The sequence below is a fragment of the Diabrotica undecimpunctata genome, chromosome 3, assembly GCF_040954645.1.
Source record: "Diabrotica undecimpunctata isolate CICGRU chromosome 3, icDiaUnde3, whole genome shotgun sequence".
NCBI classification, from domain to species: domain Eukaryota; kingdom Metazoa; phylum Arthropoda; class Insecta; order Coleoptera; family Chrysomelidae; genus Diabrotica; species Diabrotica undecimpunctata.
Window position 1 is genome coordinate 78,796,561 of NC_092805.1, and position 26,126 is coordinate 78,822,686.

Here is a 26,126-nt window from a genome sequence, read left to right on the forward strand (position 1 = left end):
AACAATATTCCTAATATATCTTTTGTATCACTTCCATTTATTAAGGACGTCTCTCCCAAATTGACCAGAATTTTTGCTCAATACCTACCAAATGTAAAAATTGCTTATAAAAGCACTCTAGTTGTGGGATCTTTGTACAAGTCATTGAAAGATAAAGTACCAAACTTAGATAAAAGTGATGTTGTCTACAAACTTAATTGTTTGGGCTGTGAAGGTTCTTATATAGGTCACACCTCCCAAAAAGTTTCTAGCCGCTTGACTCTTCACAAGAGTGACATTAGGTTACACCCTGATAGATGTTCTCTAGCCACACATGCTAACACAACAGGGCACTCTTTCGATTTTCCAAATGTAAAAATCCTATCCACGGAGAGCAATTATTTAAAAAGATTGTTTCTCGAGATGGCTTTCATTTTTCAAGAAAAAGAAACTATTAACAAAAAGACAGATACCAAGAATTTAAGCAACCTATATTCATTATTGTTAACTTTGGATAAACACGAATCTACTAACACAGACAATTCATCATCAACAATATAAGTTTCATTATATATGAGATATACAGTACCTCTCCTACTTCTTCTAATATAAGTCTTTTCACCTTTTCTGTTTCAAGAAGTTCAGCGTCTATCAGGTATACTATTACCTTTACATTGTTATCATTAAGATCTAACGTTCTATCGTTTTAAGTTGGCAGTAACGAATTCACAACCAATTCTTTTGTTTCTGATAAGAATGTTTATAACCTAAATTTTATATTATGACATGTTCTGTAATTATTTTAACATAATTTTATTTGAGTGTTCTTGTATATGTGTTTTTAAAGTGTTTTAAATATGTATTTGTTAAAGAACGTTTTTTTAAAAACAATTTTGGATAGTTTTCGCCATCATTTGTAGGGATCAAATGAGTTGCACATTTCATTTAATAAACATCACGACAACTAACCTCAATTAGTGTAAGATGCAGAATAATTCTTTTCTGTATTTTGTACTAATTTTGTTTATTGTAGCACCCTGATGATGCAAATAAAGATTTGCGAAAGCTTGGTTAACTAAAAAGAGTACTTCTTTGTCCTATCTTCCGCTGCACACCCAAATATTTGAGTTTTGTATTCTATTTGATCAGCGTTGATGACAAGCGTTTATCGCTTTTTCACTATATATATATATATATATATATATATATATATATATATATATATATATATATATATATATTATATATATATATATATATAATATATATACATACATATATATATATATATATATATATATATATATATATATATGTTTATGTATATATATATATATACATAAACATATATATATATATATATATATATATATATATATATATATATATATATATATATATATATATATATATATATCTACGGCATAAAGTAAACTCCGCCCATGTTAAAATTAAGGTTCAAGTGAGCTCCGCGGTGAAGTGGACACCGATATACGGAGCTCACTTGACCATTCCATAATATTGGCTGTGTCGATTCGTTAACATGTATAGTTTCATAATTTTTAAAAATTTTGTAGAGTCCATAAGTACCCCTGTATCATAAATGTATATCGCTTAGTTCACTTGTATATATTATAGGGGTCGTTCAGGTCTTTTTCACTGTATATTGGAACCATAAGTATATCGGTTTAAGTAAGCTCTGATAGTTTGGCAACTATGCGATTAAGGCGTGTATTTTCAGCGTATATTCTAAACGGTTCATACGGACTCCTTAGTCCTTATTTTTGTAATCATTCATACGCATTACAGTATGTAATAGATATGTCTACTACCAAATACCTGTTTTTGGTAGGTACGTGCTTTTCTAAAAATAGCTTTATAGATACAAAAGGATTTCGTTACCAAGTTGGATGTTTTTTTCATATGCGGAAATTTCCTAATGCATTTTGTTAACGTCAGTATGTCTTTATACGTTTTATTTAAGAATCCGATTAATATGAACTTGATTTATTTCATCCATCTATTGTTTTACGATATCTTGTAGCTTCTTTATTATTTTATTTCTGGTTTTGTCTGTATACTACATATAATTCTGGATAGGTTATCTTAAAATAAATATTTACGTGCTAAAATAGACATTTTTGTGTAAAAATGGATAGTAGTCCGCAAAAAATGAAAGAATGCTTAATTTATCTAGCCAGAGTATATCACTTTACCAATATTACATACTTCTGAATGGTAAGGTAATTTAGGGGTAATATATAATCAATATAAGTGGAGTTAGTGTCCAATTTGCAATGATTTTTATAAGCAATAGCTTACTGACTGTACTGTACATGTTCAGTTTAAATAATTAAACCTTGTCCCTTCAGAAAAGAGCAATTTAAATGGCAAAGTCAACTAAGAAGGTGTGAAGAATCTTTTACCACCCCACATTCACACAAGTTAACCGGTGTTTGCAGGCAAGAGTCCTCCCGAGGGTTCAGATGGCGAGGATTAGCTTTTTTTTGGTATATCTTACACACGTGTTGATCTGGCCAGTTTTTTTTTTCGATTTTAGTCATAAAATGGGCTTGTATTCGTGGAGTATATGTTCCGAATCTAGATTTTGTTTCTTTCGTTCCTTAGCTACTTATCTTCGAATATTAGGTGTCTTGGTAGCTACGATATTGTAGAGCTTATGTATGGATGTGAGTCTTAATATCCGCTGAATTTGGATGACTAATTTATAGCTAAATCTACGAGTTAAGTATGTGTTGGTGTCATTCTTACTGGCAAGGTATATTCGGCAGCAGAAGCATAGAATGCAAGCGTTTACGTTTTAAGGGTGGAAGGATGTGGAAGTTTATTACCTAAGGAGATATCATATAGATTTTGAAAAAATGCCCTCTTATTTAAGGTGTCGTAAGCTGCCAATTGCTGCTTAGATTGACAAATACCACTCCTCATAACTGATATCTTTCGTATCCATCTTTGCTGTGTTGGGCAAGATTTAATATTTGTGACGTACATGATCTTCCCTGTCTGTAGCAACTTTTGTCTTTTAATTTGAGTTTTTCTTGTGTTTTACCTCTTGAGGAGTATTTTGTAAAGCAAAATAAATATATTGACCAATAGCTTTTGTGGTCGTTGGAGTTTTTGCCAGGTTTAAGCAAGGCAACAACTTTGTCTTTGCTTTGTTTGTCTGCAGACTTTGGATATCAGTAACTGTTGTATTTTTGGTCCAAATTTTATAATAAGCTTTGTGCTCAGATCTTCAGTCAGTGCCGTACTATTCTTTATTATATACGTAGATAGTGGATCCAAGCTCAACATCGTTAAAAGGTTCCTTCAGCTGACTGGTTTTGTCCTCTCTCATTTTAAGTTTTTCTTTGCTTCTTTGCGGCAGGGCAGAGATAGCACTTTCACATTTATTATGTGATTTTCAGCGATCAGCTTAATACCAAATACACTATTTTTTGCCCCCTATGTATTTTCTGCACTAGAAATACGTCACATTTGTGCTAAGCGCATATGTCTGATAAGGTTAAGTAAAGTAAAGTGTCTTTATCTCTAGATATGCCCTTAATATTTATAGACATAATTAGAATAATTGATCCTAAAAAGGACCGATTTGACAAAAATCATATTGAACGGGTGATTCTGATTAGCCGATTAATTAATTATTTATTACCCAGGGTACAACTGATTACGGTGGTCTTATTTGTACTCAAATTTTTGTAAAGGCTTCTCTTTTGAACACCACAAGAAATGGCTAATTAACTTTTCATTAAAAATAATTTTACATACTCGACGATGTTTCGAATCAGATTTGTATAGTAATAACTATAGTTAATATGGAGTCTCTTTGTGAAAAGTAAATGAGTTTGTAATATCGGTTACAACTCATATATGGATGACGGACATAAACGGTTAAAATAAGTGCACAGAATTTTAACTAAATATATCGGCGCCATTGTTCAGGAGATGGATTTATCCCAGAGATTAAAGGTTACATGTATATTCCAGATTCTATTTACGTATTTACATTACTAAAAAAGTATATTTAAAATAAAGGCCTTAAGATATCTTTAGATTCTATGTTACTCCCCTGTTGATTCGTGGACGTCCTAAGGGCATTTTTTCTCTCGGGAAATTCTCCCAGTTTAACTTGGCAATGCAGTTATTAGAAAGCCTTTGGATATCGCCAGCGTAACTTTGACGTTGAGATTTAGTCTCTTGTATGACGTTGCTATCTTTATATATCTGTTAGACCTTGGCATTAGTTCCGGTTCGGTATTGGTTAGTATTCGGACCTTTGTAAGTTGGAAAATAATTCTGATAACTTTTCTAGTAATCCTGATCTAATTAATACCTAAGTTTTACTTACATTGTTTTGTCAGCGTTCTCGTCACATTTTCAGTCAATAGCACGGGTTTAATCACTTTTTTATATATCCTAATTTTGGGGATTTGTATTAGACTTCTGGATTTAAAAGTGTTATGTGGGTTATATTTACATTAGTTAGCTACCTGAATATTCCATTTTATTTCTTATGTGACAGCGTTATCTACGATACCTAAAACGCTGCAATCTTTCAAAATTATATGGGTTTATTGTTACGTTATGCCCTACTCTACGTCCTCTCTCTTGTATGTTAAAGAAAATTTATTTAGTTTTCTCATTACTTACTATCAGACCGTTTTTTACTGCTAATAGCATTATTTTATAGCATTCTAATATTTAATCTATGGATTAAATCCGGATAGTACATAGATATTTTTCACTTTCTCTGAGAAATAATATTCTAACATACAAAATGCTATTAAATTGCTAAAACCTTTCTTGCATATTATATTTACTTATGAGGGACAGCAGCAATATCAGTACCATAATAAGGCGTATAGTCTTGGACTGGCTAATCGTTGGATAATTGAAAGCATGAGTGTAGCAGTTTTAATGTTTTCGGGACTACTACCTGGTATCGGGGAGCAGAGATATCAGTACCAAGTTAGTGCATATAGGAATTGTTAATTGAACTTTATTATTATTAAACAGCACTATATTTCCTAGTAAAATCGTCATGACTTTACAGTTAGACAAATTTTCGAACGTTGGTTATGGAAACATCATATACATAACACCGGATTCCCTAGATCGACATTCAGCAAAATCCTTTTAATAATGATACGGGAGTAAAAATATAAATATTTGGGAGCTTACATCAACAAAGGATTAGATTAAGACTAAGAAATCAGGGTACGAATAGAAATGGCAAGGGCAGCGTTCTGAAAATTCAAGCAATTGTTCTGTGACAAAAATCTGAATACTGCGCTGAGACTGAGGTTTGTTGAATGTTACGTCTGGTCTCAACTATTGTACAGAGTAGAAATATGGACGGTAAAAGCGCAAATAGTTAGAAAGCTTTAAGCCTTTGAATTTTGGATATACCGGAGAATGTTGAGAATTCCATGGGCTGCCAGGGTCACCAATGAGGAAATGCTGAGAAGGATGGGTCGAGACAAAAAATTGTTGAGAACAATAAAAGTACGCAGGACTGCATACCTGGGACACATACAAAAGAATATAAAGTCTTCTGCAGGCCATCATGCAGGGTAGAGTCGATGGCAAAAAGGGAATAGGTAGAAAGAGGAAGTCACGGCCGCGAAATATTCGTGACTGGACAAAAATGACTGTAAACGAATTATTTCACGTTGCAAAAGACAGAGATACTTTTAGAAATGTGGTCGCCAACCTCCGTTAATGGGGACGGCATAGGAAGAAGAAGAATGATACCCTAAACAAAAAAAACAGAGATGAAGATAGGCGCCAAGAAACTCTGTGTTATAAAACAGTTGAATAAAAGACAGATTCTCGATTCAAATATTCAAAAATTTAATAAACTCTCTCCCGTCCGCAAACGACATCTTCAACAAAGTGAAGAGAGCACGAAAAATGTTTTACTTAAAATCAACAAAATAAAAACCAAATACAAGCGAATCCCTTGAAGAAAGCAATTCAATACATCTAGATAAAATATTAAAGTCAACAACTATAATTTCGAAAGTATGGAACACTTTAAATATCTTAGATTAATAATCACGGTTAATAATGATGTCACTAAAGAAATACAAAGCATAATTCACTTCAGACCTATTTTAAAACATAAATGTTTTTTAAAACAATAAGACCGAACATATTATATTATGTAATAATTATAATAGATATGTTGGCTAGAATCAAATTACCATAAAGTCACCGAAATATTTTATCTGAGTAATGACTCACTACTGATTCCTACGTTACGTTATACGATACATTTATAGTTAAGAGGCTACATCAACGCGTCATCACTATTAATTCGAGAAATAGTAGCCGCACCGTTTTTCGAAAGTTCTGCGAACCTTTGGCAACAGTGCGTCGGCAGTACGTGAGACTATCAAAAAGAAGGCACAATATTGTGATAATTATAATTGGAGTTCGGATCGGATTTAAAAGCATAAAGGAACGCAAAAAAAGCATTAAGATTGTATGAAAATATTTTATTATTTATTTATTATACAAAAAGGAATAAACATAAGCATATAAATTTTAACAAACCTTTTTTTACGAAAATTAGTATAAAACATCTTAGCTTAAGAATTAGTAAGTACCTATCATAAATTTAATAATAATATACAGTGTGTTCCAACGAAAATTTGACGCCCCCATAAACTCAGAAACCAAGAGTTTTTTTAAAATAAAAAAATCGTTTTTTTTTAATAGCAAGTGTTGTCGAGTGGCATACCATCTGAAAGGTATTTTTTCCTCTACACGATACTTTTATTTTAATTTACGAAATAACTTTGAAGATAATTTTGGCTAATTTATTGGTTAAACATCAGTAATAACAAAAAATATAAAATTTCATTGAATTAACCAATTTAATGTTCGCAACCAATTTAATGTTGCTCCTGTGACCCCCATACAATAATACAGTATATTTTCAAAGCCTCTTCGTACATTTGCAAATACCTTCGGTGTGAATAATGGGCATTCTGTCACAATTATTTGTCGCAACTCTGCAATATCTACACGCGGAGTGAAGTATATTTTTGATATTAGGTGTCTCCACAAAAAAAAAATCTAAAGGCGAAAGATCCGGTGTCCGATCCACTCTATTGGATCCCTTCTGACAATCCAGCGCCCTGGAAAACGTTGATTCAAAAATTGTCTTACGCGTATATGATAATGTGGGGAGGCCTTGTCCTGTTAGAAAGTCATTTTATTGTTTAAAAGATTATCATCAAATTCTAATGTGTCAGTGATCAGCGGATAAATACTATGTCTATTATCCTTCGGACACTTAAAGGTTCAGGCAGAATACTAAAATAAATTTAAAATAATATAAGACAAAATTGTTTCGTTACACTTTGTTTTAATATAAATAATAGTAAAAGTAACAATAATAACTTTGAATTTTTTTTAAACAAGCTTTACTATTATCAACACTGCTCAATATTGAGACGATGCTCAATATGGGGTCAACCTAGTTGCTAGTTGCACAGTCAGGTTGCGTGTCAGTTTAAATGTTGTTAGTACCACTAAAAATATAATTGGTAAATTCCACAAAATTAATGTAGATACTTGCATCATGGTATTTTCAATATTTTGAAAAATTGGACGATTACTATTCCTGTTACTTTACTTTTTCGTGTCTGGATCCGACTACAGTTTTTCTGCCCAATATCGGGCTACGTCTAGCTGCATCGAGGGTGCACTGTGATGGACAAAGTCTGCATACTCTCAGGTGCTCCACGTTCTGTATTTCCCCACATTCACAAACTGCGTCGCTGTCTGTCTTGATGCCCCATTTAATGAGGTTCTGTTTTACAGGGGCAACACCGGTGCATATGCGATTGAGTGTCCGCCAGGTTCTCCAGTCCAGGTTCATTTCATTAGGTCGTTCTGGATGTAGGGGGAACAGTTCGGGTGGTTCGACGCTGACATTTCTCATAAACCTTTTCCTTGGTTTAAGTCGGCTGATTCCTGGCGGTTCGTCAAACCCGTATAATTGGTGCCTTTCATCGAAAGTTTGCCTGAACTTCTCTACATATTGTGAGGCGCATCTACGGTCGTCTGGTGATGCGAATCCAGCTACCCGGTACAGTAGGGGTAGGGGGTAGGCTTCATACAACCGATAATTATTCTACATGTTTCATTTAACGCCGTGGTGACTTCTTGGGCGTGTCTAGATCTACCCCAGACGGGACAAGCATATTCCCCTATTGAGAAACATAAGACCTCAGCTGTTGTCTTCAAGACCTGGGGGTTTGCACCCCACTTGCTTCCTACAAGTTTCCGGAGAAGGTTGTTTCTCGTAGAAACCTTTTGTCTTGTGCTCTGAAAGTGGAATTTATACGTTAGTGACCGGTCTAGTACTACTCCAAGATATTTGGGCCTATCAGTATGTTTCAAGCGTTGTCCCTCCCAAGAAACATTCAGTTTTACATGCGCCAGTTGGTTGTTGAGATGGAATGCACATACTTGGGTTTTGGTAGGGTTTGGCTGTAATGAGTTTTGTTTGTAGTAAGTTGACATCATGTTTAAAGCCTCTTCCATTGTCGACTCTACTTGTGTGAGTGTTTTCCCCTTTACGGCTATACCAAGGTCGTCAGCGTATACAAAACTCTCAGTCTGAGGGTGCATTGGTTGGTCGTTGGTGTAGATATTAAATAAGGACGGCGCCAGAACGCTTTCTTGAGGTAGGCCATTTTTTTTTGGGTTCTCCACCTGCTCTTCTTTCCATTTAGCAAAAACTATTCCTGTTAGAACATGTTTATTTTACTATGTTAAACAGGGTGCTCCAAATATCTGATTTCGTTTTGTTACGGCTAAACATTGACATACAAATACATGTTTAATGGCGAGAATACTTTGGTTTTTGCTTAGTGAATGCACAAGCACTCGTAATATATCACCTAAATTAATAATGTATACATCTAAACAAATGAAGTCTAAAGGAATACTACACTGGAAATTGCTCGCTCGATCCGAGCTCTACTACTTATAACGTTTATTATAAACGTATATATCAAATAGTTTAGCCGTAAGAAATGAACTACAGATTAATGCATAGTGGTGTATAGCGAATAAAAAATATAAGTTCGAAAATATTGTCGCCAATGGATATCTACCTATCGGAAAAAATTGGCGTTTGTACTTTTCTATTTTCTATTTCTGTACATAAATACAAATTTATTACCAATTTCATTTTTATGGGAAACCACTTTTCACACTTTTTATTTACAACAACAGTAGATTGCTTATAATTACATTATTAAAATTGTGGTGGCTCTAATTTCGATTTTTGAATCATTTTAGCACGGTTTTTACTGGACTTTTTCTTGGAAGGCGTGACTTTATCTTTCGCTTGAGAAATTTTTCAAATTAAAGTTTTAAAAATATTTATATTTCTAGAATAAAAAATCCTCCTAAAACTATACAGGCTGTTTCAAAAAGGTATGTCATAAATTAAATCACGCATTCCGGAGACAAAAATAAATTGATTGAATCCAACTTACCTTAGTACAAAAGTGTACACAAAAAAAGTGTACATTGTTTTTTTTTACATTTTCTCCTAAACTACTTGACATTTTGTAATAAAAATGGACACGTTTCTTGTTTTGAAAGCATTTTTCATACAAAAGAAACAACATAATCTAAGCGCACATAAAAATTGTAAGGGGCGTGTGCAGCCATAAATCTCACCAAACTTTTGAGTACGTTCAAATCATATGAATTTTGTGGCATCATGTGTTCAAATAAACACATTATTTTTAAAACTTATTTGCCTCTTATCATTTTTTCAAAAAACTAGTTTTTTCCTATTTGGCCATAAAATTACAATTAGTTTCTATGGATACAATAATTACAAACAGTTCCATCAATAATAGTCAATAATTTGAAGCTATTATTTATTGTGTGAATAGGATTAATATTAAAAATTTTGATATTACAATGGCCTACATATTTCAGGAAATGGCAGATATGTATTTAACTTTGGGTAAGTTGGATCAGATTAAATTATGATTTCAATAAACTATCGGGAATATCGTGAGCGACTGTCAAGGAAATAATGCAGCCGCAAGGCGTTATGCAGTAAAATACCTAAAATCGAAATGCACCCGATAGACGATTATTTCTGACCATTGATCGTCGTTTACGGGAAACAGGTACATTCCAACCGCAAGTTGGATGCAACTGATGAAGACATTTTAGAAATCATTGAAGAAGTCCCAGGAACAAGTACAAGGGTAATAGCTGCTCAACTAAATGTTCCTCACATAAGGGTTTGGAGGCGTTTGAAGGATCAGCTTCTTAAACCCTATCACTTAACAACGGTTCAAGAGTTATTGGTTGAAGATTATCCTAAAATGATTGGATTTTGCGATTAGTTGTTAATGGAAAACACTCGAAATGTTAATTTTATTAGAAGTATTTTGTTTACCGACGCGGCTACAAACTAGACTTTAGAGGCTACCGACTTTCAAAGTTAATTTTTGGACAGGAATTGTGGATTACAATCTAATAGGCCCAATATTTCTTCCCAACAATTTAAATGGTGATAATTATTTGCAGTTCTTGGCAAAAGATTTACAAGAGTATTTGGAAGAAGTGAATATTGCGTTACAGTAATGAAGTCCGGGAATACGTTTGCAGGCAGTATCCTGGTCGGTGGATTGGAAGAGGTCGTGACGCACCTATTTCTTGGCTACCCAGAAGTCCAGATCTTAATCCCATGGACCTTTGCTTTAAGAGGTTTATCAAAGGGAAAGTGTATTCTGTAACAATAGAGGACGAACAACAATTAAGGGTTAGAATAATTGAAGCTGCAAATCAATTTCGTCAGAAAAATATGGTTTTTTAGCGCATTAGGTTTTCCTTATTAAAACGATACCAAATGTGTATTGAAGAAAATGGGGGTCATTTTGAACATTTATTGTAATATCATATTTATAGAGGTTGTAAACATTTTTGTACTTGTTAATTCATTTAAGCCATTTATTTAGTTGCACGTAATTTTTTAAAGGTTAATGAAAAGGGCCGTAACTCAATAAAAACTGTTTCTTGAAAAAAGTGATACGAGGAAAAAAATTTTAAAAATAATGTGTTAAACTAATGATGCCACAAAATTCATTTGATTTGAACGTACTCAAAAGTTTTGAGGGATTTAGGGCTGCACACGCCCCTTAAAGTTTTTATGTGCGCTTAGATTTTGTTGTTTCTTTTTTATGAAAAATGCTTTCAGAACAAGAAAGTAACGTTGGTCAACGTCAAGTAGTTTAGGAGATAATGCAAAAAACAATTTTTATTTTGTAACTTCAAAGGGTTGTAACTTTTTTGTGTACACTTTTGTACTAAGGTAAGTTGGATTCAATCAATTTATTTTTGTCCCCGGAATGCGTGATTTAATTTATGAAATACCTTTTTGAAACACCCTGTATACTCGCATTAGAATTTGAAATATGTTTACTTAAAATATAACTATAAAACTCACAATTAATAATAATCTATTTTTTCAAATAGTCCAACAACCTAGTTCAATTACACAAATATAATAAATTCATTTTACAAACACTACTACTTCACTATGAATCAACAATAACGAATTCCAATATCTTAGAAAATAATATCCAAAATAATATTCCAATATCTGGCTGAACAGATATCGATACAGATTACAGAGGAGAATCGTGCTATCACTTACACAGAAAACAGACGCAGGTGTGCAAATGTGATGGGCTGACTAATTCTCTATGTTGCCAACTCACTCAGTTAAGTTCGATTTCTTGTTATAGATCATTGATTTTAGATGATTTTAGTAATTCCAATGTGACACAAAATCTAGGCATGGGATAAAAAAGTTTATTTGAAGAAAGTGTATTTTTTTGTTTTTCTTAATGGCGATACGGACTCGTTTTTGTAATATTTTATTTAGTTATAGAGTAATTTCCACAAACTAACATATTTCTCAAATTGGGCTCCGTACCGTCATTCTTTACTATATCACGTATATGTGTGCCAAATATCTCGAAAAAATATTCAAAATTAAAGCTGTAATCTTGGAACGCGTTTTCCGTCTTGATTACGCGCTGATGTAGCCTCTTAAAAGCGAAATTTAGGTGTTATGCCAAGTATAATATATGTGTATCTATAAAGTATTATAGTAAGATATTGAATTTCCTACATTTAAAAATCGAAATATTGAAATTAGACAGTAAAAAATTATAATTTTAAGATTGATTTATATATTATAATTTAATTTTTACTACTTTGTGAAACAAATGTTGTACATCAAAAAACGTAGCAATCGAAACATCGGAACGTACATTTATATATTAAATTTTTCAGTGTCAATGCGTTAAAAAAATACTAATAAATAAAAATGGACACTTGCATTTTCCAAGCTTATAACAGACACTAACTTAAGTTTAAAAATAATTAAAGCAAGTAATATAAATTACCAACATAAAATATTTAACTACATTAACCAAGTATTTGTGAAATTTCGGAGTGACTAAATTGATTGATATTTAAATAAATTTCAAGTTCCAAAACGTACCCGCTGTAAAATTTATAAATCTACGACTAATCAAATTATTAGCAACATCGGAGGAGTTTAGTTGTGTACGCAAAGAAATGTATACGGATCCCAAAAGTGTTTCAACCTATTACGGAGTCCACTTAATCCGACGTGTTGGTCGGAGTCCACATACAGCGCTACCCAGATAATAATATATGGGATAGATAATAATTATATATTTATATAATAAACCATGTTGTGTTTTTTTTGTATTCCATAGGGTACTGGATTGGCTGATGAATAAAGATTTAGTTTTTTGTGTTTATTTATTTCTCAAACATGGATAATGGGTACACAGATTATATATGTTATATATGTCATGTCAACTTCTTCTTCTTTTTTATTTAAATTCAGTTGTACCAACTGCTGAGTACAAAACTGGTTACAAACATTAAAACATAAAAATCCTAACATAGCCCCCCTTTGAAGGGAACCTTCAAAATATATAATGTAAATTTCACGATTATTGTCTTTACTAATTTTCACTTGAAGAAGCTTCATCTTGTAGAGGTAATGGATGTAGATGTCTCACAGATCGTTTTAGGACACCTTTTGTAGTGGACACAAGGGATACTCGATGAATACCATCTGGACCAGGAATCAGCTGCAAAACTCGTCCTAGTTGCCATTTTTGTGGTGGTAAGTGGTCATTACGGATTAATACCAGACTTCCAACTGAAAGTTTTGACTGTGGAGACTTCCATTTATATAGTTGGTGGAGCTGGCTGATGTATTCTTTTGAAAATCGATTCCAAAACTGTTGTTGCAAACGTTGAACAGCTTGGAGTCTTGTGATTCTATTTTCTGCTACTTCCAGTAAGTCTAAGGAAGGAAGAGAAGTAATAGGATGGCCCAAAAGGAAGTGGGAAGGAGTCAGAGGCTCGTAATCATTTGGGTCATCTGAAATTGCATAGAGCGGTCTTGAATTTAGAATGCCTTCAATTTGAATTATGAGTGTTAAAAACTCTTCATAGGTTAAAATAGAATTTAATAGAGTTCTTTTAAGATGATGTTTCATTGATTTAACTGCGGCTTCCCATAAGCCACCAAAGTTAGGACTATAAGGAGGAGAAAAATGCCAACTTATATTATTGCTAGTTGCATAATCTCTTAATGTAATATGATTATTTTGAATAAACTTGTACAATTCATTGAGTTCATTACATGCACCTTGAAAGGTTTTACCATTATCAGAATAAATGTGGTTGGGTATTCCCCGACGTGAAACAAATCTTCGCAGACATGCTATAAAGCATTCTGTTGTCATATCTGAAATGAGCTCAAGGTGAATAGCTTTAGTTACAAAACATACAAACACACAAATGTAACCTTTTGTTGTTTTTGCACCTCTTCCCTTTCTGTCTTTTATATTATATGGACCTGCATAATCTATTCCAGTGACTTGAAATGGAAAAGATGGTGAAATTCTATTATTAGGTAAGCTACCCATAGGGGCAATGGATGCAACTGGCTTGTGTCTAAAACACTGAATACAATTCTTGACAATTTTTTTTGCAAGAATTTTCCCCCCAATAGGCCAATATTTTTGTCTGACTGTTGCCAATAGTAATTGCGGCCCTGGATGTAATAAATAGTTATGTTTATGAATAAAAATTAGTTTAGTAAATGGATGATTTGAAGATATAAGGATAGGATGTTTAATATTTGTTTGTAAATTAGTATATTTTAATCGTCCCCCTACACGAAGAATACCTTGCTCATCCAAAAAGGGACATAGAGAAGATAATTTATGGTTATGGGGTAATGGTTTATGAGACAGAAGAATTAGTGTGTCATTAAATGAATCCTTTTGAGCTAGTTTGATTAATGTTAGCAGTGCTTGATCAACTTCAATTGCTTGTAACGGACCCAAGTATTGATTGTTTTTATTTTTTGAATTATGAATAAATCTTTTACAATATGCAATTGTTCTGACTAACTTTAAATAACTAGAAAACTTTGTAAATATTTCTAACGAATTGACAGAAATGTTTGAAAGAATTGTTGTAGGAATCCTTTTTAATTCTGGTAATTTTGACTTAGATATATTAAATGAATATTGAGGCCATTGACTGTTTGGTTCACATAAAAACTCTGGCCCTGTCCACCACATATGGTGGTATTTTAATTTGTTTGGTAGTATGCCTCTGGAGGCAACATCAGCAAGATTTGTTTTTGTATTAATATAACTCCAATTTGAGATAGAGGTTAAATTTTGAATTTTTGCAACTCTATTACCCACAAAATTTTCTAGAGAGTTCGGATCTGTTTTTAACCAACAGAGCACTACTTGTGAATCAGACCAATAATAAACTTGTATATCATTACTAAGATTGAATAGTGATGTTTTTACTTGAATAGATAATTGTGCAAGTAATAAGGCTGCACATAATTCCAATCTTGGAATTGTTAATAACTTAAGTGGTGCTACCTTGGTTTTTGAGCATAATAATTGTACATGAAATTCTCCTTGCGAATTTGAGCTGCGTGCAAAAATACATGCAGCATATGCATCACGAGATGCATCACAAAAACCATGGATCTCTATCAATTTATACTCATTTTTTATAACATATCTAGGAATGGATAATTGATTTAATTCTGACAATTCAGTTCTAAACTGTTGCCATTGTAAAGATAGATCATCTGGAATGGGTTCATCCCATGCCATGTTTAATGACCATAATTTTTGTATCATTATTTTTCCTAGAATTATACAAGGGCTGATTAAACCTAATGGATCATAAATTTGTGCTATATCTGAGAGTACTTGTCTTTTTGTAAGTGAACTTGTTAATGGATAAATATTTTTATTAATTGAATATTTTAAAATATCTAATTGACTGTACCAGTAAATACCTAATGTTTTTGAAGCATCATTTTGTCCTAATTTTAATATGGCTAATGAATCATCATTACTGGAAATGGTTTGAAGAACATTTGGATTGTTAGAAGTCCACTTTCTTAGAGGAAATCCAGCAGAGTTTAGAATGAATGAGACTTCTTGACATGTTTGAATTAATTCAGAAATACTATTAGAACCAGTGAGTAGATCATCTACATAAAAGTCTTTTAGAATTGTTTGTGATGCTAATGGAAATGAATTTATATGTTCTTGAGCTAATGTTTGTAAACATTTTATTGCTAAATATGGAGCTGAAGTTGTTCCATAAGTCACTGTATTTAGCTCATAAACTGAAAGGTCTTGTTCTGGATTATCTCTCCAAACAATTCTTTGTAATGACTTATGGTCATTGTGAATTAAAATTTGTCTATACATTTTTGTAATGTCTGCAGAAACTACATATCTAAACATTCTAAATCTTAGTAAAATACTGATGATATCATTTTGGACTTTAGGACCAATGTATTGTAAATCGTTTAATGAGTAGCCTGTAGAAGAAGCACAGCTACCATCAAAAACTACACGTAGTTTTGTTGTAATACTTTCTTCTTTGAGAACACCATGATGTGGTAAATAATAGTATGTTTTATTAGGATTATCTTGTGACATATCTATCTTAGTCATATGATTTAAGGAAATATATTCTTTAATAAATTGTGAATATTGAATTTGAAAATTGTTGTTTTGATTAAATCTTTTTTCTAGATTTACAAATCTGGTACAGGCTGTATTGAATGAATCCCCTAATACATCAGGAGATAGTTTTAATGATAACTTTACTACAAAACGACCCTCTTCATTTCTAGTAGTATTTCTGTGAAAATGATTTTCACATTCTGATTCATCTTTTGGCAAAACTGAATTTACAGGTACTTCTTCTAGTTCCCAAAATCTTTTTAATTGAGCATCTTCTGAATAAATTGCGTTTGCAAAATTGCATCTGGATAATGAAGTTCATACAGGACTTTTTCCTGAAACAACCCAGCCTAGTTTAGTATTTTGTAAAATAGGTAACCCGTTACCAAGATATATTTTTCCTTCTGTTAGAAGGTCCCAAAAAAGATCTGCACCTATAAGCATATCAATCTCTCCAGGTTCAAAAAATTGTTCATCTGATAATTGAATATTTTTAGGGATAATTAAAGATGGGTGGATCAGTTTTTGTGCAGGTATTTCACTGCATATGTTGGAAATCACATAACATGAAATTGTTGTTTGATAATTATCAACTCTAGACAAAATAGTCAAATTGCATTTTTTTGATAGATGTGAAGTTACTTGATTAATTCCAACTATAGATAGTTTTGAATCTATTAAAGGTATGTCAATTTTATTGCAAAACCCTTGTGTGATTAAATTGTTTTGTGAACCACTGTCTAATAGAGCTCGACAGTAATGTTGGTTGCCTACCGTATCTTTCACATAAAAGCCTACAGTGGATAATAGAATTTGTGTATTTGAATGTTGGGGTTGTATGAATAAATTGGTAGATATTGGGTTATTGGATTGTTCATGAATTAATGAATTATGTTTTACATTGCAAATTTTGCAAGGCCCTAAATAGCATGATTCAACCTTATGTCCTGTCCTCAGACAGTTTACACACAACTGTAGTTGTGAAATTGATTCTTTTCTTTGATTGATATTTAGTTTTAAGAAATCAGAGCAACTGTATATTGTATGGTTATTCTTTTTACAAAAGTTACATTTTTTGTAATGATTATTTGAATTATTGTTGGAAATTGCTAAATTAAAATGTGAATGATTTTTTCTTTTGTTTGGTTTTATATTAGAACTAGAATTAATGTTTACATTTGTAGTGTTGTGTATGATTTCCAATATGTCTGCTTTTGATTTAAGAAATTCTAAGAATTCCTCCATGTTAGGAAGTTCACCACTAAATTTTTTCTCTTTCCACTCTCGAAAAGTATTTTTGTCTAATTTTGATGAAACTAAATGTATAATTAGAAAATCCCACAACTGGTCTTTACTAATACCTATGTTTTGTAAAGATACAAGATTTTTTGATACATTGTCTAATAGTCTACGAAAACTAGTTGAGGATTCTTTAGAACAATGCTCTATGTTAAGAATTGAATTTAAATGACTATCTACTAAAAAATACTTTTTGTCAAACCTGTCTAATAATGTGTTCCAAGCTTCTTGATATAAATTATCAGTGAATGGAATTTGATCAATTAAACTTTTTGCATAACCTTCTAGTGATGCTCTCAATAAAGAAAATTTTTGAGAATCTGTCAATGATGCATTCTCATGTATTGTTGAAAGGTAATTACTTTTAAACTCCAGCCAACTGTCATAATCACCTTTAAACATTTGAAGTTTAATTTTAGGTAAAATAATATTTTGTAATGGATCTTTATTATAACTATTACAACTTAATGAATTGTTACTAGTTGGATTTGCAGACATACTTTCTATGTATGTCTTAAGAAAACTTAGAGTATCATAATAGCGCTTTTTAAATTGTTCTCTCTCCTTATAGTTCTCCTCAAGCTGTTGTTCAGGACAATTTACCTCTATTTCTAATTGAATGATTTCAAAGTCTTTATTTATTAACTCTAATTCATTAATTCTAATTGTAGCATCAGCTAATGAAGGTTTCCTATCTGGTTCTGATATTTTTATAACATCTATAAACTTTTCTACCAAAGTTAACCGCTTTTTAGCTGAACCCCTAGTTCTAATACATTTTGCTAAATCAGACATGATTATTGATTAAAGCCTCTAAATTATGAATAATAGGTTGGATAATAAGTAAGGTAAAATAGGAAATAGAATGAATGACTTACGATTACCCTCCTGTGTGTGTAGTGTATGTAGAAGACTTCAGTTCTTGTGGATATTTTTTGAAAATAGCTGTTTTTGGATGTATCCCGCTCGAAGGATCAACAATGTTGTGTTTTTTTTGTATTCCATAGGGTACTGGATTGGCTGATGAATAAAGATTTAGTTTTTTGTGTTTATTTATTTCTCAAACATGGATAATGGGTACACAGATTATATATGTTATATATGTCATGTCAACTTCTTCTTCTTTTTTATTTAAATTCAGTTGTACCAACTGCTGAGTACAAAACTGGTTACAAACATTAAAACATAAAAATCCTAACACACGATGTATATTCGCCTGGAGTTAGTTTAATACCGTTTTAGTACGGAGCCCCCATTAACCGCTAGATCTATATATATATATATATATATATATATATATATATATATATATATATATATATATATTTAACGTTTACTTCCTTACGTTGTCAGCAAATACTTCTGGTTCATTATATATATATATATATATATATATATATATATATATATATATATATATATATATATCGATCTAGCGGTTAATGTGTGTAATATATATATATATATATATATATATATATATATATATATATATATATATATATATATATATATATATATATATATATATATATATATATATATATATATATATATATATATATATTTTATATATATATATACATATATATATATATATATATATATATATATATATATATATATATATATATATAGATCTAGCGGTTAATGGGGGCTCCGTACTAAAACGGTATTATACTAACTCCAGGCGAATATACATCGTGTATATTATTATCTGGGTAGCGCTTTATGTGGACTCCGACCAACACGTCGGATTAAGTGGACTCCGTAATAGGTTAAAACACTTTTGGGATCCGTATACATTTCTTTGCGTACACAACTAAACTCCTCCGATGTTGCCAATAATTTGATTAGTCGTAGATTTTTAAATTTTACAGCAGGTACGTTTTGGAACTTCAAATTTATTTAAATATCAATCAATTTAGTCATCGAGAAATTTCACAAATAGGTACTTGGTTAATGTAGTTAAATATTTTATGGTGGTTATTTATATTACTTGCTTTAATTATTTTCAAACTTAAAAAAGTATTTATTATAAACTTGGAAATGGCTAGTTTTCGTTTTATTTATTATTATTTTTTGTTAGAATGTATATGCACTTAAACATTTAGTCTCTAAATGTAATAACATCGAGTAGAGTAGTCGTGTAACAGTTTAAGAAAATAGAAGACCTTCGGTAGGATTATAATAAACTACATAAAATTAAAAGAAACTCTGTAAACAGGAGATCTTTGTAATTTTTCAATTCCTGCAATTTATGACGTGCAATATTTATTTCATAAAGTAGTTAAATTTAAACTATAATAATTTATGGGAAGCGTTTAAAGAAGTAATCGCTAACCTTAATTAGAATACGGCACAATAAGAAGATGAAACTTACTGTATTTTTACTTATTATATTCACAAAAAGAATATTCAAAGTAAAATTTAACACGTTTTAATGGAGTTGTAGTGAAATTTGACTTCTTATTACGATACCGGATCCTGTAAAATTTTAAATACATTAAATCTCCCGTGAATTATTAAACTTATTCTTAGAATAAAATAACAAACTTCTTAGTAATTAGGTACAATATACCGTTCACAATTATGTGATAATGTGTAGGTGTCAAGATTGCACGGTCATGTGCCATAAGGTTACATCTTTCATATAAACATCGATAGTTTTTAACTTTGGGTGTATTTGATTCCACCGTGCTGTAACCGATCCAACTTGAAAAGTGTTATTTCACATAAAATTAGCACGTTGGCCCTAATAATGACCTATAAATATACATTGTTAAAAATTGTATACATTTATCAATTTAAAACGTTCTTTGTTGTCTTCTGATCTTCATCTCCATTCGTTTCTAATTAAGCACATGTTATCCACAGGATACCTCTCTCATTTTTAACTCATTACTCTTTTTGCCTTTTGCCATGGTTTTCTTTATTTTGTTTATACATATCGTTTTTACTCATAACAAATATTGGGTAGATTATTGTATCATTAAACTTTCTCCTTATATGTCCGTATCATATAAGTTGTCTAGTTATTTTAGCATATATAATGTCGTATGTTAATTCCATTTTGTTTAACAATAAAACAGCAAAACTTCTACAAAATTATTTCTATCTTATCACTACAGCTGTTTCGGAGAGTGCCTTTCTCAAGTCTCAAGTTTCTCGAATCCATCAATCATCCATTGTATTTCTTATACTTTCATTTAAATCCTCTCCAATCAAAGATTTTGAAGCAGCTTTGCTCCATAGTCCATTTTTGTTGCTTTTTGTCACTGTTTATCCTTTCTCTTTATCATTATCAATACGTAGCGCTACAACACTGGGTAGGTCTTCACTGACTACAACTTATCTCCAAGTTGATCGATTTTCCACGAATCTGCAATCAAAAGAAATGTTCATTTTTTGAGACATGATTGGATGTTTTCTCTCCATTGTATACTGACATGCCCAAGTGGCATTCTTCTGTGCTAACCTTCCACACCAGTTCTACAAGTTTGACATCTTGGCGTCTATGCACGTGTCCGATATACCTTAAGGGATTTATTTTCTTATTCTATACGGATTTCTAGCGATATGATAATGAGTTCTGAAGCTATTTTCTTGTGGCATTTTAAAGTAATTACTATTTAAATTGGAATAAGCCACAATTAAAGCTTAAAGTTAGTTTATTGACGTTTCAATTTCCACTTCGGAAATCGTTCTCAAAATACAAACATTAGTGATAATGATTTCCGAAGTGGAAATTGAAACGTCAATAAATTAACTTTAACCTCTAATTGTTGCTTATTCCCATTTAAATAGTAGTTATGATAATCGGGTTAAATAAAAATTTCTGATTATTTTCCTTTCAAATATTCGGAGTGCTTCCTTATTTGTTTTAGTCATTCTCCATGACTCACATCCATGTATTAAAATAGGTCTGAAGTTTGAATTATGCTCTGTATTTCTTTAGTGGCATTATTATTAACCGTGATTAGTGATCTAAGATATTTAAAGTGTTCCATACTTTTGAAATTGTAGTTGTTGACTTTAATGTTTTTTTCTAAATTTATTGAATTGGTTGATTGGTTTTCTGTTGATTCGCTTGTATTTGGTTTTCATTTCGTTGATTTTAAGTCAAACATTTTTTGTGCTCTCTTCACTTTATTGAAGTTTGTGGACGGAAGAGTTTCTCATTAGAGTTATGAGTTCTATATCATTAGCATATGCTAAGAGTGCTTTGTCCGTTGGGCCGTTAATGGATTACATCTTAAATAGGCGTTATTTCTATTTTAGTAAGCTGTTCATTAATTTTTTGATTATTGGAATCGAGAATCTGTATTTTATTCGACTGTTTTATAACACAGAGTTTCTTGGAGCATATTTTCATCTTTGGTTTCCAGTATCATTATTACAAGAATTTTGCTGGATATGGACATAGTGAAGCCGGTGGTATGTACATGATGTTTTCATAACCAACGTTCAAAAATTTTTCTTACTGTAAAGTTATGATTATTTTACTAGGAAATATAGTGTTGTTTAATAATAATAAAGTTCAAGTAACAATTCCTATATGCATTAACTCGGTAAAGATAATTCTGCTCCCCGATACCAGGTAGCAGTCCCGAAAATATTAAAATTGCTACACTCATGCTTCTCATTATCCAACAATTAGCCATTCCAGAACTATACGCCTTATTATGGTACTGATATTGCTGCTGCTCCTCATAAGTGAATAGAATATGCAAGGAAGGTTTTGACAATTTAATAGGATTTTGTGTGTTAGAATATTATTTCTCCGAGAAAGTGAAGAATATCTATTTGCTATCCGGATTTAATCCATAAATTAAATAATAGAATGCTCTAAAATAATGCTAGTAGCAGCAAAAAAAAGCGGTCTAATAGTCATCATCATCATTAAACAGCCCTGAATTGTCCATTGTTGAACATAGGCCTCCTCTAGACTTTTCCATCTGCTTCTGTTCTGCGCCTCTGCTATCCAATTGGTCACGATTCTTTTGAGGTCGTCGGTCCATCGCTTTGGGGGTCTTCCTCGGCTTCGCTTGTCAGCCCGTGGTCTCCACTCAAGCAATTTTTTTGTCCAACTGTTGTCTTTCATTCTTGCAACATGTCCTGCCCATCTCCATTTTTTTTTGTAATATGTTCGATAATGTCTTCAACTCCGGTTCGTCTACGAACTTCCTCGTTTCTTATTCTATTGCTTAAGTTTATTCCAAGCATTGATCTCTCCATCTTTCGTTGTGTCCTTCTAAATTTTTCGGCTAATGTTTTTGTGAGAGTTACGGTTTCTGCTCCGTATGTGAGGACTGGTAGAACGCACTGGTTAAAAGCTTTTCTTTTTAAATGGATCGGTATATTTGTTTTAAATACGTCTCCCATTTTTCCGAATGCAGCCATGTTTGGTTATCTCGCGTTAACCTTATTTCGTGACCCAAATACACATATTTTTCTACAAGTTCTATGGGCGACTTTTCGATTTCTATTAGCTCATTGGAGACGAGATTGGTCATCATTTTTGTTTTTCCATAGTTTATTTTTAAACCGACTTTCTGGGTTACTTGCTGTAGTTGTTGTAGCATAACTCTGGCTTCTCCTAAGTTGTCTGTTATGAGAAAAATATCATCGGCATATCTGAGATGATTGAATATCTTTCCATCGATTCTAATACCCTTTGATTCCCACTCTTGCCTTTTAAATGCGTACTCCATAACTGTTATAAATAGTTTTGGCGACAAGGTATCTCCCTGCCGCACCCCTCTGCCAATTTTTATCTTCTCAATGGAGGTTAACGGTTGTTGTCGCATTTTCGTATATATTTCGAATAATATTTGCATACCTGCGATCTATTCTGCATTCTGATAGTGCTTTTAAGATAGCAACTGTTTCGACTGTGTCAAATGCTTTGTGGAAGTCGACAAAGATAAGAGCAAGGGGTCTGTTATATTCGATAGACTTTTCAACTAGAGTTTTAAGGCATTGCAAATGGTCGTTTGTTCCGTGTTCCGCTCGAAATCCTGCCTGTTCTTCTAATTGATAGAAATCGAGTTTTGCTTCTAATCTGTTTGTCAGTATTCGAGTAAAGAGCTTGTATAGGTATTTAAGCAAACTAATTGGCCTATAGTTTTCGAGATCTGATTTATCCCCTTTTTTGTGGAGGAGGATTGTAACCGAATTTTTCCATTTACTTGGAATGTTTTCACTATGCAGACATAGATTAAAAAGTGTTTGGATTCGGGACATTAAAAGTGGACCTCCTAGTTTAATTGTCTCAATGACTACACCATCTTCCCCCGGATCTCTATTATTTTTCATATTTTTGAGGGCATGTTGAACCTGACCTCAGCGACTCCAACAATGTCCCAATTGATTTTATCAAGTTCAGTTTCCATTTCTATGAATTTTTCTTCTGATAGCAGGGTTCTTGCATTGAAAGTTGCAATTTTTAGAGATATATATCTGTTAGATGGTTTTCTAAAATATGTCAGAATTTTGTCCCCCCAGAATCCGTGGGACTGACTGATAGTCTGACTGATGGTGTAATAGTCACTAATGAGAAAATCAAATAAATGTTCTTTAACATACAAAAGAGAGGATCGAGAGTAGGGCATAACGAAACAATAAAGCCATATAATTTTGAAAGATTGCAGCGTCTTAGATGCCGTAGGTAATGTTGGTACATAAAAAATAAAAGGGAATATTTAGGTAGCTAACTGATGTTTATGTATATATAACCGTCTTTTAAATCCAGAAGTCTAATTCGAATCTCTAAAATCAGGATATATAAAATAGTGATCAAACCACTGCTAATGTGTGGATACGTGACGAGAACATATTAATTAGACCAGGATTGCTAGAAAAGCCATCAGAGGTATTTTCCGACTTACAGAGGTCCGAGTACTAACCAATACCGAACAGAGCTAATTCCAAGGTTAAACACATATATAAAGATAGCAACATCGTACAAGAAACTAAATCTCAGTGCTAAAGTTGCGCTGGCTTTATCCAAAGACTCTATAATAACTGCATTGCCAAGTTAAATTGGGAGGATGCCCCAAGAGAAAAAATGCCTTTAAGACTTCCACAAATGAAGGAGGAGGTAACATATGGTCAGATTTAGGAATACTGAGACTATCTACCGACCCATTATATTTATTAACACCTGCTATCCTACCTACAATCAATACTTATCTGTTGTGGAATATCAAATCAATTACATGTAATCAAACGAACTAGGCATAAAAAAAATTATCCAAGGAAAGGCACTTCAGAAATATTGACATAAATTTTAAAAACGTCATTTACCTGGCTGTATTTTCAATAGGAAAGAGAAGACAAAAAGAAGAAAAGGCAATAGAATCTTGTTCCGTTCTGACTATACGATGACGATGATCTTTATATAACATATAGGGAGAAAGAGAGAATAATGTTTATGTTTAATTTAGAACTCGCTGGTTTTCTCCCTTTTGAATTGGGTATGTATATGTATTACCATAGAAAATAAAAGCAAGAGAACTATAATTATAAAACAAAAAGATTACGAAATGAAAAGATTATATAAATCCCTTATATTTACATAGACTGTTTTACAAATGGTGAACGAATGAGCATAAAAGGACAGCTGTTTTACAAACTTAATATTATTAGACGCATTTAGGATCAATTTCACTCAAAATATGATATGCTAAAATATAATACGACAGGAAAAAGGCAATGACTTTTACAGCTGATTGCCACATAAATAACAATGTAATCCAAGCATGATGATTTTTGCCACAGCAAATTTAAAGTGTTCCATACTTTCGAAATTGTAGTTGTTGACTTAAATGTTTTTTCTAAATTTATTAAATTGGTCTCTTCTGTTGATTTGCTTGTATTCGGTTTTCATTTCGTTGATTTTAAGTGAAACATTTTTCGTGCACTTTGTTAAAGATGTTTGCGGACCGGAGAGAGTTTCTTATGAGATCCATATCATTAGCATATGCCAGGAGTGATTTGTACCTTGGCCCGTTAATGGATTACATCTTAAATAGGCGTTATTTCTATTTTACTAAGCTGTCTATTGATTTTTTGACTATTTCAATCAAGAATCTGTAGTTTATTCGACTGTTGAATAAAACAGACTTTCTTGGTGCATATTTTTATCTCTGGATTTTTGTTTGCCGTCTACTTATTACAACGATTTTGCTGGATATCGACATAGGGAACCTGGTGGTATGTACATGTTGTTTCCATAACCAACGTTCGAAAATTTGTCTTACTGTAAAGTCATGATGATTTTTCTAGAAAATATAGTGTTGTTTAATAATAATAAAGTTTAAGCAACAATTACTATATACATTAACTTGGTACTGATATCTCTGCTCTCCGCTAACAGATGGCAGTCCCGAAAACATTAAAACTAATGCTTCCCATTATCCAACGATTAGCCAGTCCAGTACTATACGCCTTATTATGGTACTGATATTGCTGCTGCCCCTCATGAGTGAATAGAATATGCAAGGAACGTTTTGGCAATTTAATAGGATTTTGTGTGTTAGAATATTATTTTTCCGAGAAAGTGAAGAATATCAATTTGCTATCCGGATTTAATCCATAAATTATTAGAATGCTATAAAATAATGTTATTAGCATAAAAAAATACGGTCTAATAGTCAGTAATAAAGCATATAAATGTTCTTTAACATACAAAAGAGATGA

At 32.1% G+C, this 26,126-nt stretch overlaps 1 protein-coding gene across 1 annotated transcript; it reads right to left on the reverse strand.

The window, feature by feature from the left end:
* Positions 1 to 13,058: 13,058 nt before the first annotated feature.
* LOC140435916 (uncharacterized) lies at positions 13,059 to 18,218 on the reverse strand. Its single transcript, XM_072524627.1, has 3 exons — positions 17,626 to 18,218; positions 14,822 to 16,428; positions 13,059 to 13,852 (listed from the first exon to the last, which is right to left on the reverse strand). The coding sequence occupies exons 1-3, from the start codon at positions 18,216 to 18,218 to the stop codon at positions 13,059 to 13,061; spliced, it is 2,994 nt and encodes a 997-aa protein (XP_072380728.1).
* Between the last annotated feature and the right edge of the window lie 7,908 nt (positions 18,219 to 26,126).